The sequence below is a fragment of the Natrix helvetica genome (genome assembly GCF_964273705.1).
Source record: "Natrix helvetica genome assembly, chromosome: 4".
In the NCBI taxonomy this organism is placed as follows: Eukaryota; Metazoa; Chordata; class Lepidosauria; order Squamata; family Natricidae; genus Natrix; species Natrix helvetica.
Genome location: NC_138550.1, coordinates 93,765,880 through 93,781,607, shown reverse-complemented (window position 1 = coordinate 93,781,607; position 15,728 = coordinate 93,765,880). Strand labels below are relative to the sequence as shown.

General features: G+C 37.8%; 1 protein-coding gene across 1 annotated transcript in view; it reads left to right on the top strand.

Annotated features, from left to right (window-relative positions):
* The window catches only part of KDSR (3-ketodihydrosphingosine reductase), a 49,299-nt gene extending 34,107 nt beyond the window's left edge, over positions 1–15,192 (top strand). The window contains exons 8-10 of the mRNA XM_081951877.1: positions 10,034–10,117; positions 10,504–10,605; positions 12,459–15,192. Of these exons, the coding sequence (XP_081808003.1) occupies positions 10,034–10,117; positions 10,504–10,605; positions 12,459–12,569 (297 nt within the window). The 3' untranslated portion in view covers positions 12,570–15,192. The remainder of the gene's footprint in view (positions 1–10,033; positions 10,118–10,503; positions 10,606–12,458) is intronic.
* The last annotated feature ends 536 nt before the right edge of the window (positions 15,193–15,728 follow it).

Genomic DNA, 15,728 nt, shown 5'->3' with positions numbered 1-15,728 from the left:
ATTATTAGTGCCACAATTGTATACTGTAATAGCTGCAAGTATCTGTTCTACCATGAATTTGAATGTGTATCTATCCCAAAATATTTTTTGTCAGAAAAAAATGAGTTTCTTGCAAAAACAAAAAAAATCCCTGCCCTTTAGAAGTTTTGATGAATAATAATAATAATAATAATAATAATAATAATAATAATAATAATAATAATAATAAACACCCTACTACAAAGAACCACCCTATTTGGAACAGCTTATATCCTCCGATGTTACCTTAGCAGTTCCTAGGTCTTTGGTTAGGACTCAAGCTGGTGAGCTACCAACCGGCCCTTAAGGCTGTGAATCTCACCAAAGATTAACCACATAATAATAATAAAGAATAAAGAAAAGAAAGCTGAAAAATAGTTTACACAAAAAATACAACCTGGAGAAAAAAACAATAATGGAAATTATGGAAGAACTAAAAAAAACCTGCAATAGCAACAGCAAGGAAAATTGAAAGATACGAAGGACGAATAAAACAATATTGTGAAAATGTCCAGTTCAGAAGAAACCAACACCTCTTCTACTGGTCCCTTGATGAAAATCAAATCCAAACTAATATTCACCCATGTAAAGAAAAAACTTTTGGAAAGAACTGTGGGAAAACCCAGTGGAACACAACAACACTGCCTCCTGGATCAAAGATATTCAACAACAAACAACACAAAACAAGATGGAAAATGTTGTAATAAAAACTGACATGGTGGCAAAACAAGCAAAGAAGGTCAAGAACTGGAGTGAACCTGGCCTGGATGAACTGCATAGATACTGGCTAAAACACATGACCAGCCTCCATCATCGCATGGCCACTCAATTTGATCAAATGTTACAAAATGCAACAAGCGAAGAATGGTTAACAGCTGGCCGAACATCCTTGATAATGAAAGATCCAGAAAAAGGCACAGAACTAAGCAACTATAACCCAATTACTTGTCTGCCAACAACGTTCAAACTTTTTACAAGGATACTGGCAAATTCAGTATTCAGTCATCTGATGGAAAACAGTTTGTATCCAGTAGAACAAAAAGAAAATTATAAAAAATCAAGAGGAACAAAAGATCAGCTGCTCATAGACAAAATGGTACTAAAAATGCAAAACGAAGAAGAACAAATTTAAATATGGCATGGATTGATTACAAAACGGCATTTGAGTCATTACCTTACAGCTGGATTAACACCTGTCTGGAAAACTTTGGAATCATCAAAAATATCTACATTTTTGAAAGCAAATATGCAAAAATGGAAAACAGTTCTAACAACAAATGGGGAGAACATTGGTGAAGTCAACATCAGACGAGGAATCTTCCAAGGGGATTCACTTTTACCACTACTGGTCAATATTGCATTAATTCCACTGACAATAATCCTACAAAACACAAAACTGGGATACCAAATCTCAAGCCAACATGGCAAGATAAACCATCTACTATACATGGATGACTTAAAAATGTATGCGAAAAGCCCCACTGAACTTAAATCAATACTCAACACAGTTCAACTGTTCAGCAGTGACATCAAAATGAACTTTTGACTTGAAAAATGTGCTATATTATCCATACAGCGAGGAAAAATGGGAAAAACAGAAGGAATAGAACTGGAAAATGGAAATATAGTGAAAGCATATTAAAGGATGACAAGTACCTAGGCATATTGGAAGCAGATAACATCTTGAATGGAAAAGTCAAAGAGTCAACACAGAAGGAATACATCACGAGGGTCCACAAAATATTAAAATCAAAGCTGAATGCTGGAAACATAATTAAAGCCATTAATACATGGGCAGTGCCAGTGATACGCTACTCAGCTGGAATCATCAACTGGACTCTGGCTGAACTGGAAAACGTGGACCAGAAAACACGCAAACTTTTGAATATGTACCACGCTTTACATCCACGAAGTGACATCTACAGGTTGTACCTGCCAAGAAAAATAGGGGGCAGAGGGCTATTGCAAATCCATCAAACTGTAGAAGAAGAAAAACAAAGTTTGAATGATTATGTGAACCAAAGTACAGAAAAATTGCTGCAGGCTGTGAAAATGGAGAACAGTATAAAAACAACAGAAACACAGGCAGAATATAAGCGGAAACAGCTGGATGACAGATTAAATAGATGGAAAACCAAAGCTTTGCCTGGACAGCACTTGAAAAACATTGAAGGAATGTGATGACAACTTGACATGGACATGGCTTAAGATGGGAACTATCAAGAAAGGAACGGAAGGTTTAATAGCAAACAAAGTAATAGCCAAAAGCCAACATGGATTTGTCAAAAACAGATCATGCCAGACTAATCTTATTGCATTCTTTGATAATGTGACAAAATTAGTGGACCAGAGGAATGCCGTTGATATAGTTTACTTGGACTTCAGTAAGGCTTTTGATAAGGTAGACCATAACCTACTACTAGATAAAGTAGAAGAATGTGGGTTAGACAGCATCACCACCAGATGGATTGGTAACTGGCTGACCAACCGCACTCAACGTGTAGTTCTCAATGGAACTGCATCTACATGGAGGGAAGTATGCAGTGGAGTACCCCAAGGCTCTGTTTTAGGCCCAGTACTCTTCAACATCTTCATCAATGACTTGGATGAGGGAATAAATGGGGAACTCATCAAATTTGCAGATGACACCAAGCTGGCAGGAATAGCCAACACTCCAGAAGATAGGCTTAAGATACAGAAGGATCTTGACAAACTTGAACATTGGGCACTATCTAATAAAATGAAATTCAATGGTGAAAAGAGTAAGGTTCTACATTTAGGCAACAAAAACGGAATGCACAGGTACAGTATAGGTGATACCTTACTCAGTAGTAGTAACTGTGAAAGGGATCTTGGAGTCCTAGTGGACAACCATTTAAATATGAGCCAGCAGTGTGCAGCAGCTGCCAAAAAAGCCAACACAGTTCTAGGCTGCATCAACAGAGGGATAGAATCAAGATCACGTGAAGTGTTAATACTACTTTATAATGCCTTGGTAAGGCCACACTTGGAATACTGCATTCAGTTCTGGTCGCCACGATGTAAAAAAGATGTGGAGACTCTAGAAAGAGTGCAGAGAAGAGCAACAAAGATGATTAGGGGACTGGAGACTAAAACATATGAAGAACGGTTGCAGGAACTGGGTATGTTTAGCTTAAGAGAAAGAAGGACTAGGGGAGACATGATAGCATTATTCCAATATCTCAGAGGTTGCCACAAAGAAGAGGGAGTCAAACTATTCTCCAAAGCACCTGAGGGTAGAACAAGAAGCAATGGGTGGAAACTAATCAAGGAGAGAAGCAACTTAGAACTGAGGAGAAATTTCCTGACAGTGAGAACAATTAATCAGTGGAACAGCTTGCCTCCAGAAGTTGTGAATGCCCCAACACTGGAAGTCTTTAAGAAGATGTTGGATAGCTATTTGTCTGAAACGGTATAGGGTTTCCTGCCTAGGCAGGGGGTTGGACTAGAAGACCTCCAAGGTCCCTTCCAACTCTACTATTGTATTATTATTGTATTAATACCGGCTGTTCAAGAACAAGCACTACAAACTAATGCCATGAAAGTGAAAATACAAAAATCCACTGACAACCCAAACTGCCGACTTTGCAATAACAAAGTTGAAACTGTTTCACGTTTAATATGTGAATGCAGCAAAATCGCACAAACTGATTACAAAGCTACACATGACCGAGTTGCTAAATTAATCCACTGGTCATTATGTAAAAAATATGATTTACCTGTATCCAGAAAGTCATGGGAACATAAAGTGGAAAAAGATATCAAAAATGAGAAGGTGAAGATCTTGTGCGACTTTCAAATACAAACGGATCGTCATTTGGAGCACCTCACACCAAATATCACTGTTGTAGATCGCCGAAGTGTACAGTTTATTGATATCACTGTTCTTGGAGATGCCAGAGTCGAAGAAAAAGAACTAGAAAAAATAATGAAATATTGCGACCTGGCCATCAAAACTACACGGCTATGGATGAAGCATGTAACAGTGATACCCTTTGTCATCGGGGCACTTGACACCATGTCCAAGAATTTTACAAGATACATCAACAAATTGCAGCTTCCTGCAATAACACCAGCGGAACTACAAAAAACTGCGCTACTCAGAACATTGTATATTTTAAGAAGGTACTTGGTTGATACCTAGGACACTGGCAGCAAACTGTATCAACCATTAGCACCAGTCAACAGTATTTGTAATGCATTTTTGAATGTTCAGTTGGCTGAGTTTCATGTTTAATGAATAAAGTAAATAATAATAATAATAATAATAATAATAATAATAATAATAATAATAATAATAAGAAGAAGAAGAAGAAGAAGAAGAAGAAGAAGAAGAAGAAGAAGAAGAAGAAGAAGAAGAAGAAGAAGAAGAAGAAGAAGAAGAAGAAGACCACATAGTCAGCTGCTGTAAAAAAAATCGCGCAGACTGACTATAAAATGCGGCACAATTCAGTGGCACAAATGATCCACTGGAATTTGTGCAAAAATTATAATATTAAAACAGCAACAAACTGGTGGGAACATAAGCCTGAAAAAGTCACCGAAAATCAGATGGTCAAGATCTTGTGGGATTTTCGCATACAAACAGATAAAATACTGGCGGATAATACACCAGACATCACACTGGTTGAGAAAAATAAGGTTACAATCATAGACATCGCAATACCAGGTGATAGCAGGGTCGCCGAGAAGGAATATGAAAAAATCGCGAAATACCAGGACTTAAAAATTGAAATCCAACGATTATGGCACAAACCAGCAGTGGTAATTCCAGTGGTAATCGGCACACTGGGTGCTATTCCAAAAGCACTGGAATTACATTTAAAACAGTTAAAAATTGACAAAATCACCATCAGTCAAATGCAAAAGGCTGCACTGCTTGGATCTGCACACATATTACAAAAATACGTTACGACGTCCTAGGCCCCTGGGTGGGGCCCGACTAGTAATTAATGCCAAATCCGGCGAAACTGGCAGCTGTGATACACTTCTGATAATAATAATAAAAATCCAATCATTGACAAGCACAGTCCGAGTATTCAGCACCAATATTTCAATGCAGTTTGGCATGGAAAAATGTGCCACTGTATCCATAAAAAGGGGCAAAATCACTACATATGAGGGAATTGAAATGCCCAATGGCCAACTAATTAAATGCAATGAAAATAAAGCCTACAAATACCTAGGCATTCTGCAGTTGGATAACATCAAGCATGGAGAAGTAAAAACTATTGTCGGGAGAGTACACCAACAGAGTTAGGAAAATTTTGAAATCTAAATTGAATGGTGGAAATACAATCAAGGCAATAAACACCTGGGCAATACCAGTTATAAGATACACAGCTGGTATAGTTAACTGGACACAAGCTGATTTGGACATTTTGGACCGAAAAACCAGGAAACTAATGACAATGCACTACAGTTTACATCCACGTGGTGATATTGATAGACTATACCTACCCCGAAAGTCAGGTGGCAGAGGATTATTACAAGTGAAGCAAATAGTTGAAGAAGAAAAACATGCACTGGCTGATTATTTAAAAGAAAGTCAAGAACGTCTATTAATCGAAGTAAAGAACAAAAATCTATTGAGAGCCCAACAGACGAAACAAGAATACAGAAAACTGTATAAAGCACTGCTTGGATCCGCACACATATTACGAAAATACGTTACGACGTCCTAGGCCCCTGGGTGGGGCCCGACTAGTAATTAATGCCAAATCCGGCAAAACAACTGGCCGCTGTGATACAATTCTGTTGATGCATAATAATAATAATCATCATCATCATCATCATCACCATCATCTATATCTAATTCTCAACCTTTAACATTCTTGATTTACAAAGGCCTATATATTTTAAGAAAGAAAAATATGTGATTTTATTTATTTAGTTAGTTATAAATATAATATTTCTTACAATTGAAGCTTCATATTATTTAAGAGAATAATTAATTTAGACAAGAAAAACTTAATTTGAAGATAATATATAATCATCACAGAATCACAAAAGAGGCCACTATAGCCATATTAACAACAAAACCTTACAGAAAAAGTGAAACGAATTAAAAAGTGAATAAAACTATTTTTAAGGGAAACGAGACCTACAGAGATTTCTAGCAGAGACTTGTAGTGCAGGCATACATACCATTCTGTCTTCTCCTAGAGCTACATAAATGAGGAAAAGGAAAAACAATAACAAAATGGAAGGGAGGGACAAGCTCTGCAGCATGGAAAGTACTAAGGCAGTAAATGTCTCCTCAGTATCCCTCACTCCACCCAGTGGAAACATCACCTCAGGCAGGCCAGCTTTCTGAGGTTAAGTGGATTGCCTCAGAATATTGTAGTTTCTACCCTTTGCTCTGCTCTTTATTTTACATGACCTGCACATGAGTAGATTATTTTTTAACATATTGAGTCTAGCCAAACTTAAGTTGGCTAATAATATGGTTGGTGGAGGGTAAGAAAGTTCAAACTAATAGGAAATAGTATTTTGCTTCCATATGTAGGTAGTCCTTGATTTACGACCAAAATTGAGGCCAAAACGTACGTTGCTAAGTGACAAATTTGTTAAGTGAGTTTTGCCCCATTTTATGACTATATTTGTCACATTTGTTTACTGAATAGCTGCAGTTGTTAAATTAATAACATGGTTGTTAAGCTAATCTGGTTTCCCCTGTTGAGTTTGCTTGTCAGAAGATTGCGAAGAGTGATCACGTGACCCCAGGACACTGCAACCATCATAAAACCGACTCAGTTGTCAAGCATCCAAAGATATATCATGTGACCATGGGGATGCTGAAGTGGCCCTAAGTGTGAAAAACAGCACTGAAAAAAGTGTAACTTCGAATGACCATTTTTCACATTTACAACCATTGCAGGATCCCCAAGGTCACGTGATCAAAATTCAGACATTTGGCAACTGACTCATATTTATGACGGTTGAGGTGTCCTGGGGTCATATCTTCACCTTTTGTAACAAGACAGATCTTAAAATGGGGCAAAACTCACTTAACAAATGTCTCACTTAGCAATTTTGGACTGAACTGTGGTCCTACGTTGAGGACCACCTGTATCCAGGAGACAGGTTCTGCCTGCTAAAGATGAAATGCAAGGGATTTGGATAATAAGGCAACCAGAAAGAGATCAACCAACATTTTTATCAGCACCATAGCTCTTAATAGCTTTGACTTTTGTAGACCAACCTATTGCTTCCCACCGTGGCTGCTTCACAGTATGCAGGCACTTTGTTCAACTGGAGGGTACCGTATTTTTTAGAGTATAACACGCACCTTTTTCGACCCAAAAGAGAGAGTGAAAATCTGGGTGTGTGTTATACACTGAAAACAGCCATTTTTGGCTTTCCAAAACCCTGCCCCGCGTATCCCCTATTTTGCAAAAATGGACGCGCAGAGGGTTTGGGAGGTCTACAAAGTGCTCCTGGGGGCTGGGGAGGGCAAAAACAAATAAAAACGGGCCATTTTTTCACAAAATCAGTGTTTTTCCCCTCCCAAGACTCCAGGAGCACTGTACAGGCCTCCCAAACCCTTTGCATGCCCCGTTTTTTGCACACACACAAAAAACTCAGGCTCGGTTTACCCAAAAAAAACAGGCCTGTTTTTCACTCGTTTTTGCCCTCCCCAGCCCCCAAGATCACACTACAGGCTTTGCAGGCCTCCCAAACTCTCTACATGCCCTTTTCAAGATGGTCCTCCTCAAAGCATTGATAAGATCCATGTACATCTTGATAGCATGTGTCTCTCTCATTCTCTACCGCATCTCTGGGTTATTCAGTTTTCTGTTTGGCAGAGATCCTAACCTACATAACTTTTGAAATATGTGCGATAGGATCTGTGAGAAGAAAATCGAAGTGGGTGTATTACAGATAAGTTGTGTTTACATTACAAAGAAAGCTTCAATCAACTTTAATTAAATGAGAGGGAGTGTTCTGTTGGGCATAAGGAAAGTTAATGTAAACTGCTTTTCATGAAAAGGGAGAGGACAACTTGAGTTCTGCTGAACTTTGAAAGTTCACTGCATGGGACGTTTAGGAAAGAAATGGATCATAGTGGAATGAAGGACTGGCAAGTAGGCTGTATTTTATATAGGTAGTCCTTGATTTATTACCGCTCACTTAGTGAATATTAAATGTTACAGTGGATTTCCCCCCCCCCCCGCCCCATTTTGGCAATTCCATTACCGCATTTTGGGCATTTGGCAACCAACCCACATTTATGACCATTTGCAGCATCCTGCAGTCACATAACTGCAATTTACGATGTTTTTGCTAAAAAGTGACCTTTGCTTTCATTTTCAGTAAAGATGCCCCATAGTGAACAATGGGTTTGCTTAACAACCATAGGTGTTTTGCTAATGACTGCTGCACAAAAAGATTGTGAAATCAGTCGGTCACATGGGTAACTCATTTTACAATTTTCATGACTAATGACCGTAGAGGCCAGACTCTGTAAGTTGAGGACTACCTGTAATTCCTCTGGTCAAGAACTTGCAATCACTCACAGATGTTCCATACAATTGCTTCTTGTGAGGAGATTAAAATACAATGGTCTCCAGAGCAATGGCCCCCAACCTTTTGGGCACCAGGGACCGATTCCGTGGAGAGAGGCTTTTCTGTGAACCAGAGGGGGCATGGTTTCAAATGCTGCCTGCATCCCACGGATAGGGTTTCACTTGTTTGCCCGGCCCAGTTTCTGGCATGCTGCCGACTAGTGCCGGTCCAGGGGTTGGGGACCCCTGCTCAAGAGAATTTAGAGCTCTTGGAGATGGAGTACCCATATTTTTCCTCAAATCACGTTTGGTGCCTTGGAAAGGATACTGGGTTTACCCACTTCCACATACTAATCACTTTCAGAAATTGCTTGTTAACTGCTTTTCGACTATTGGGATTGACAGGTTTTAAAGCACCGGATACCTTTCCATCAATCCTTAGCAAAAGAAATTTTAAATAGAAGTTTTAAGGAGCGAGAAAAAATATTTCGGAATAAATAGCAAAGTGGTGATTAGAATTTGGAAAATTACAGTACAAACATATTAGGGATCCAAATAGATTTGAAATAAGATTTTGAAATTAAGTGTAAGAAATCTTCTCCATGGGAAAATGTTGTGGATTAGAAAAAAAGATATGATAAAAGATACTTTGAAGGTTAGAGTCTAAAGGGAATCATAAACAACCTAAAAATTATAATTACAAAATAAGAGATCCAGAAACAGAATAAAGCAAAATACTCTTAACTTTGGAAGAATTCAAAGAAATTAGGGGACAGTGTTCTCAGAACTTTTAAAATGTCTTCCACCATAAAAAGGGAATTTTAAAAGGCTACAGAAGAGGAGCAGGTTACTGTCCAAGACTGAGAGTCGAATGTGGATTTTAAAATGTCAGCTCACAAGAACGATATGCAAAAAGATGTTGTGTTGGATTTACAAATGAAATGTCTTAACAATCAGTAGAGATATACAAATGCTAAACCAGAGTGACCTAGATTAACTTTTCTATATTGTACTTACAAAAGAGAGTTGCATACATACACATCCACACACACTGTTTTTTCTATTTTCTTTTTCTGCAACGTCTATTTTTTTCCTTTTGTTTTATTTTTTTAAAACAAATTTGTATCTTTTGGTTTATGTTTTTAATTGTAAGGCTTAATAAAATTACTGTGAAACACGAAAGTTCTTTTTTTTAAAGGAAATTAAAAAAGCTTGCCGAGTCAGAAAAAAGGAATTATCCCTGGGTGCAGATATATGATTATAGAAATGGTCAGTGAGCACTATAAAACACTTCATTATTTTTAGTTTTTCTCTCAGTAACTACAAAAAACAAATAATATATTTTAGGGTTTAGAGATATATATGTTGGATCACTCTTGGTGCATCTGTTTTACTTAACAGAAAGGTTTCAGATGGGTGATTTTTGTGGCTAATTTGTCAATACATTTATCTTTTATATATATATGATCTTTGTATTTCTATTTAAGCTGTTAGAAACCAAGCTTATTTCAGAAGCATCATCAATCTGCCAACCTGACCATGTTGCCAAAATTATTGTTAAGGATGCTGTTGTAAGTAAAATATTGCATTTTATGCATGACAAGCAAACATGGGTGGATTATTAGTTTGGGGGGGGGAACAAAACAATTATACTTTTCAAAAAATTGATTCCATGCATAGTAACTTTTCTCTCCAAGTATAAAAATTGAAGATTTAATACTACAATATTGAGTAGCATCAGAAATGTATAATTTTTAACATTGTTAAAAATTAAAAAAACCTCTGTTCCAAGGGGTATCAAAAGCTAAAATGGATATATAAAAATATAAAAGGGGGAATGAAGTTGGGGCAATACTATTTTTATATATTTTTTAATTTGTTCTTTCCCCCAAAGTTCTTCATACAATGGTGGAATTGTATTGATAATCTATTGGTGTTTTGTTCGGTTTTATGACAGCAAGGAAAATTTACTAGTTCTGTTGGTGCTGATGGTCACATGCTGAAAATATTGACTAATGGAATGGCCCCAGTTTCTTCCATTGCTGAAATCCTAGAGTCGGTAAGAAACAAAAATCAAGATAGAAGCATCATTTTTGGAATTATTGTGGTGCTTTGTAATGGTCGAAGTTAATGATGGAGGCAAATCCAGTATTTATACAGTTAGGGTTGATTTTTTCATAAAGTTCCATGAAACGTCCTTTTGTTTTGCTCTAATTTGAATCTTACTTCCTTTCAAGTAGTAATTCATAGCTTACAGTGAAAGATAAGGCACTCCATTTATTTTTGATGAAATTAAATTCAAATTTATAAAATATGTACTCATCTGTACTTGAGGCTATTTTCTTTTTTTTCCTTTTAGCAATAACACCATCACTTAATTTGGAAAGTAGAACATTTTGTCTGGTAGGCTAAGACCTCTCCTCTCCACTTGAGAATTGTGCCATCCATCGCAGTGCCCTCTTGCATGAACAAACATGTAGATGTAGCCAAGTAGGTTAGGTTTAAGGTTTATTAAATTTATAGACCGCCCCCTCTCCCCGTAGGGACTCGGGGCGGTGTACAGACCGTTCATGTTCAAAACAACAAAACATAACATAAGACATCAGACAAAACAACGCACACATACCGTCTGTGTATAAAACCCAAAACCAATTTAAATAATTAAAAACAATTCTACAACCAGTTTAAAACCCCAATTTAAAATTTAAAAAGCCATCCAGGAAGGTTAGTAATAGGTGTTCCCTGTAAATACAATTACCATTACAATTAGGCTAGGCCGGCTAATCGAAACAGGTGGGTCTTGAGTTTCTTGCGGAAGGAGCGGAGATCTGAGGTGGTTCTAATATCGGGGGGAGGTCATTCCAGAGGGTTGGGCCCATCACAGAGAAGGCCCTATTCCTAGGCACCGCCCGCCCGCACTGTTTAGCGGAAGGTACCCGGAGGAGACCCTCTCTGTGAGAGCGGATTGGTCGCAGGGATGTATGGGGTAGAATGCGATCCCGCAGGTAACTAGGTCCCGAGCCATGGAGCGCTTTGAAGATGACAATCAACACCTTGAAACGCACCCGAAAAGCCACAGGCAGCCAGTGCAGCTCACGCAGGAAAGGTGTTACATGGGAGTACCTAGTACTCCCCATAATAACCCGCGCGGCTGCATTCTGAACCAGCTGGAGCCTTCGGGTGCATCTCAAGGGGAGCCCCATGTAGAGAGCGTTGCAGTAATCAAGACGGGAAGTCACCAGGGCATGAGTGACTGTGCGAAGGGCGTCCCGCTCTAGTAAGGGGCGCAGTTGGCGCACCAGGCGAACCTGGTGGAACGCCCCCCTAGCCACGGCCGTCAAATGATCATCTAGCGACAGCCGGGAATCTAGGAGGACGCCCAAATTGCGTTCCCCTATCCACCGGGGGCAGTTGTTCCCCCCCGATGGCCAGAGATGGAACACATTGGCTAAAGCGGGGCGCCGGTAGCCACAGCCACTCCGTCTTGGAAGGGTTGAGCTTGAGTCTGTTGTCACCCATCCAGACCCGCACGGCCTCCAGACACCGGGACATCACCTCGACGGCTTCGTTGGGGTGGTTCGGGGTAGAGATGTACAACTGAGTGTCATCTGCATACAGATGTAGTTAGCCAAGTATTTTTACCTGTACAAGAGAACAAAGTTAATAACTGAAAGTCTCATGCATGGAGATATAGGTATTACTTGATATAATCTCTTCCGACTCACCAAGGAAATTGGGATTTAGATTAAGTTCTTGGACTTTCATTTCTCTACACCTGATTTAATCTGTAAGAATTGTGAAGTGCCTATTAGGCAAAATATGTCAAATTATATATTTCCTTTGCATATAATGCAATATGTGATTTTTGCATTTAAAAAAAACTTACATTGAATATGATTCTTTCTCTCACAGGTTATGTTCCTGGGCATTTTTCGCTTGGTCAGCCTGTATTTTATAGCAGGTTTTGACAGCATTGTTCGCCGTTGCATGATAGAAAAAGAGAAATCTGAAAAGACAGACTGAAGTAGAATCATGCTTTGAACTGAATCCTGATTAGAAAGGTGGACAATTTGTTGTTAAATAGGACCATGCTTGTGTGGTCTGAATATGCCTCATAGAGATATATATTCTGAAGTGATGGTAATCTTCAGTGGTGAAAGAAGGAAACAATGAACAATTCCAGAAAAAGTGCTAATGAATAAGACTGCTCTTTTTATTTTCTATTATTTGAAATAATAGATATTGCCTTAGAAATGAATTTATGAAAGAGCAAAGCTTCGGAGTGCCCTTTTTACTGTTAATTCTGCACAAACACACTGTTTTAGCAGTGTTGAAGTATTTGTTCAATGGTAAATTTTATCCAGAACTGGAGTAAACAACTTGGTATTTTTCAGTTGTTGAGGATTACAATTCTCACAGTTGATTGCCATTGTCCTTGCTGTTGCCCCCCACCCTCCTTTCCTGTCCCCTCCAAGCCTTTTGGTTGCCTGACCAAAACTAAGACACAATTATCACGTTTCCGTGATGTAGAACATAGATGAACTGCCTCAAATCTATCTTATTTTGTAGCTCCCCAAAGTCATGCAGTTGAGTTGTCTGCCCATACTGACACTTTAAATAAACAAAGCTCTTTTTTACAATTTAAATTGTAGTTAGTTATATGAAGAAGACTATATCAAATAGGAGAACTAACCTTTCATAGGACGGTTCCATTGGATTTAATACATCAGTCAAGAATTGGTAGATTTCATCCTATTAGTTCTTAGGACCTGGTCTAATAAAATATGGTAGTTTCTGCTCTTGAGTGCATAGTTTTGTGAAGTATTCATTCTGTTTTATTAAGCGCTGAACCTGAATGGCAGAATTTTATTAATATGTTCCAAAGTTCCCTGTGTGGGAGCAATGAAGAATATTTTAACTGTAACAAATCTTCGGGAAAAATGAAGGACCCATGACTCTCTGAGAAACTGGGATGTGTGTGTGTATTTTTTCTGTTTATGCCTTATGCCTTGACTATAAATAAAACAGATGTAATGTGTTGGTACAATTATAAATATTGTCTGTAATTTAATTCATACAAATACTTTACCAACTCAGGTGGGCTTACATTGTATAATGCAAATGGAAATTATTATGTTGTATGCTTGATACTCTTAAATATTGCACAAGAACACGCTTGGGTTAATCCTGTGTGGTAATGTCACTTGTAATATTATCTTAAGGTTTTAAACATAGGATGTCAACATTTAGTATTTTAAAAAGCCTTTAGTGTAGCAATCCCCAAGCTTTCCAGCTCTGCGGACTGGCAGTGTGGGGCGAGAGGGTGTTTTTGCATGCATGACCTAATTCCACATGTGCGCAAATGAAGTTTTCCGCATTCACCCACTGCTTGCACAGCCCGGTTCTCAACACACTGCAAACAAATACTGGTTCGCGGACTGGTTCAGTGAACTTGTTTTGTTGCGTATACTTACATTGGTGCCAATTGTTTGTTGATTTCAACAGTTTCATAAATAATTTCTGCTATATCTGTCATTTCCAAATACCTTGGTATTTTTGTTACATGCTTAACAGAATGTTTATATGATCCATTGTCATGTTAAACATGATAAAAATAAAGGGAGGGCTGAAGACAAAGAAGAGCTCATATTTTTAATATTACTTGGAGGAAATCTTGTGTGCCTTAACAGTTCAATTGCTGTTCAAGTCCATTACTGAGTCTTCTAAATTGTAATAACATTTTTAAACATTAAACCCAATTCAATTAAACAACCACTCATACATACTCAGGTTCCTTTTGTTTTGTTTTGTTTTGTTTTTGTACACAAGCCAAAACCTCTGTGTGCATCTGGAAATGTATTATTCAGATACAAGGACTTCTGTATTTAGCCAACTCAGTTGCTAATTTGAAAGGATGAAGATAGTATAAGCATGGTCTTCATAAGCCTTATGCAATATACTCTTAACATCTCATGTACTTGAAAGTTCAAATTTCACTCCCATAAGTTTCAGATAAACTGTCTGCTAGGAGAAAAGCAGCTATGTTTTTTTTAGAATGTTTTAATTGGAAGTGTTAAATTAGAACTTGTTAACCTGATTGCTATACTGACTGTGTGCCAGAGTAGGTGCTAGTAGCTATAGAAGACCATAGAAGCTAGTAAATAAGGCACTTGGTTCAGCATTGAATTCTCAGTACTGTAAAAGATATTAGAAATACCACAAACAGTTCGAAGAAACAAGACTCATTTGCATTTCTCCATAAAAGCATGTAATAAACTTGCTGAAACCTATGAGGTTTTTTTGTAAGATCATTTATGGATGGATTCGTTTCTTCAATGTTGACCTAAAATCAGTTACTCCATTTCTTCAACCTAAACCAAAATATATTTTTTTAATTTTCAAATTTCCCCCTAAATAGTTCTAACTGGCTTTAGCTTTACTTAAAATTATGGCTCATATTTTATAAAAGTAGAGTTAATAATAAAGCAGACAATAGGTCATATATAAATGTATACTGTGAAAAATGTTGTGCACTTTTAATGTTAATGTTGAATACAGATCAAATCCATTAGTGCTTAGCTTTTTGCTGTGCCAGAGTTATTATGCATTTTAATATTTTGTATTTTATTAAATTTAAAAAAAACTACATTCCTCTGCACCTTTCTTTGAAACTGGTTCAACTGGTTCTCCTGATCCTGCTGTGTAAATGTGTTTTTATTAATGGCTGTCATAGTTGTAAGGACTTAGAATACTTTCCTTATTTCTAAAGAGATTTTTAAAATGAAGTTCTGACAGGAAGTGGAGACAGCTGGAGGACTCCCTCTCATGTCTGCCATGAAAAATATGGGGAGGGAATTTATGGGCCTTGTTCGCTGAGTTGGACAGACAGGGGAGATTGAAATGCATTAGATCCCATCTTAGAATCCCAAGTACTATGGTGGTAAATGGGTGGAGAATTACTGGATTGCTGACTAAAAGTAAACTGCTGGGACAGGTCCCGCTCAGAGCGATGCAATAATCAATTGATTAATGTGACCTCTATTCCGTTGTGCTCATACTTTTCTCATAATCTAACACGTTATGATACTAATCACAAAGTCTTATTTAACATATTTTTAGAAGGTATTGAAACATTCCATTGCATAGCAATTGAGATCAAATCTCTTTTAAGCCATTTTTCTT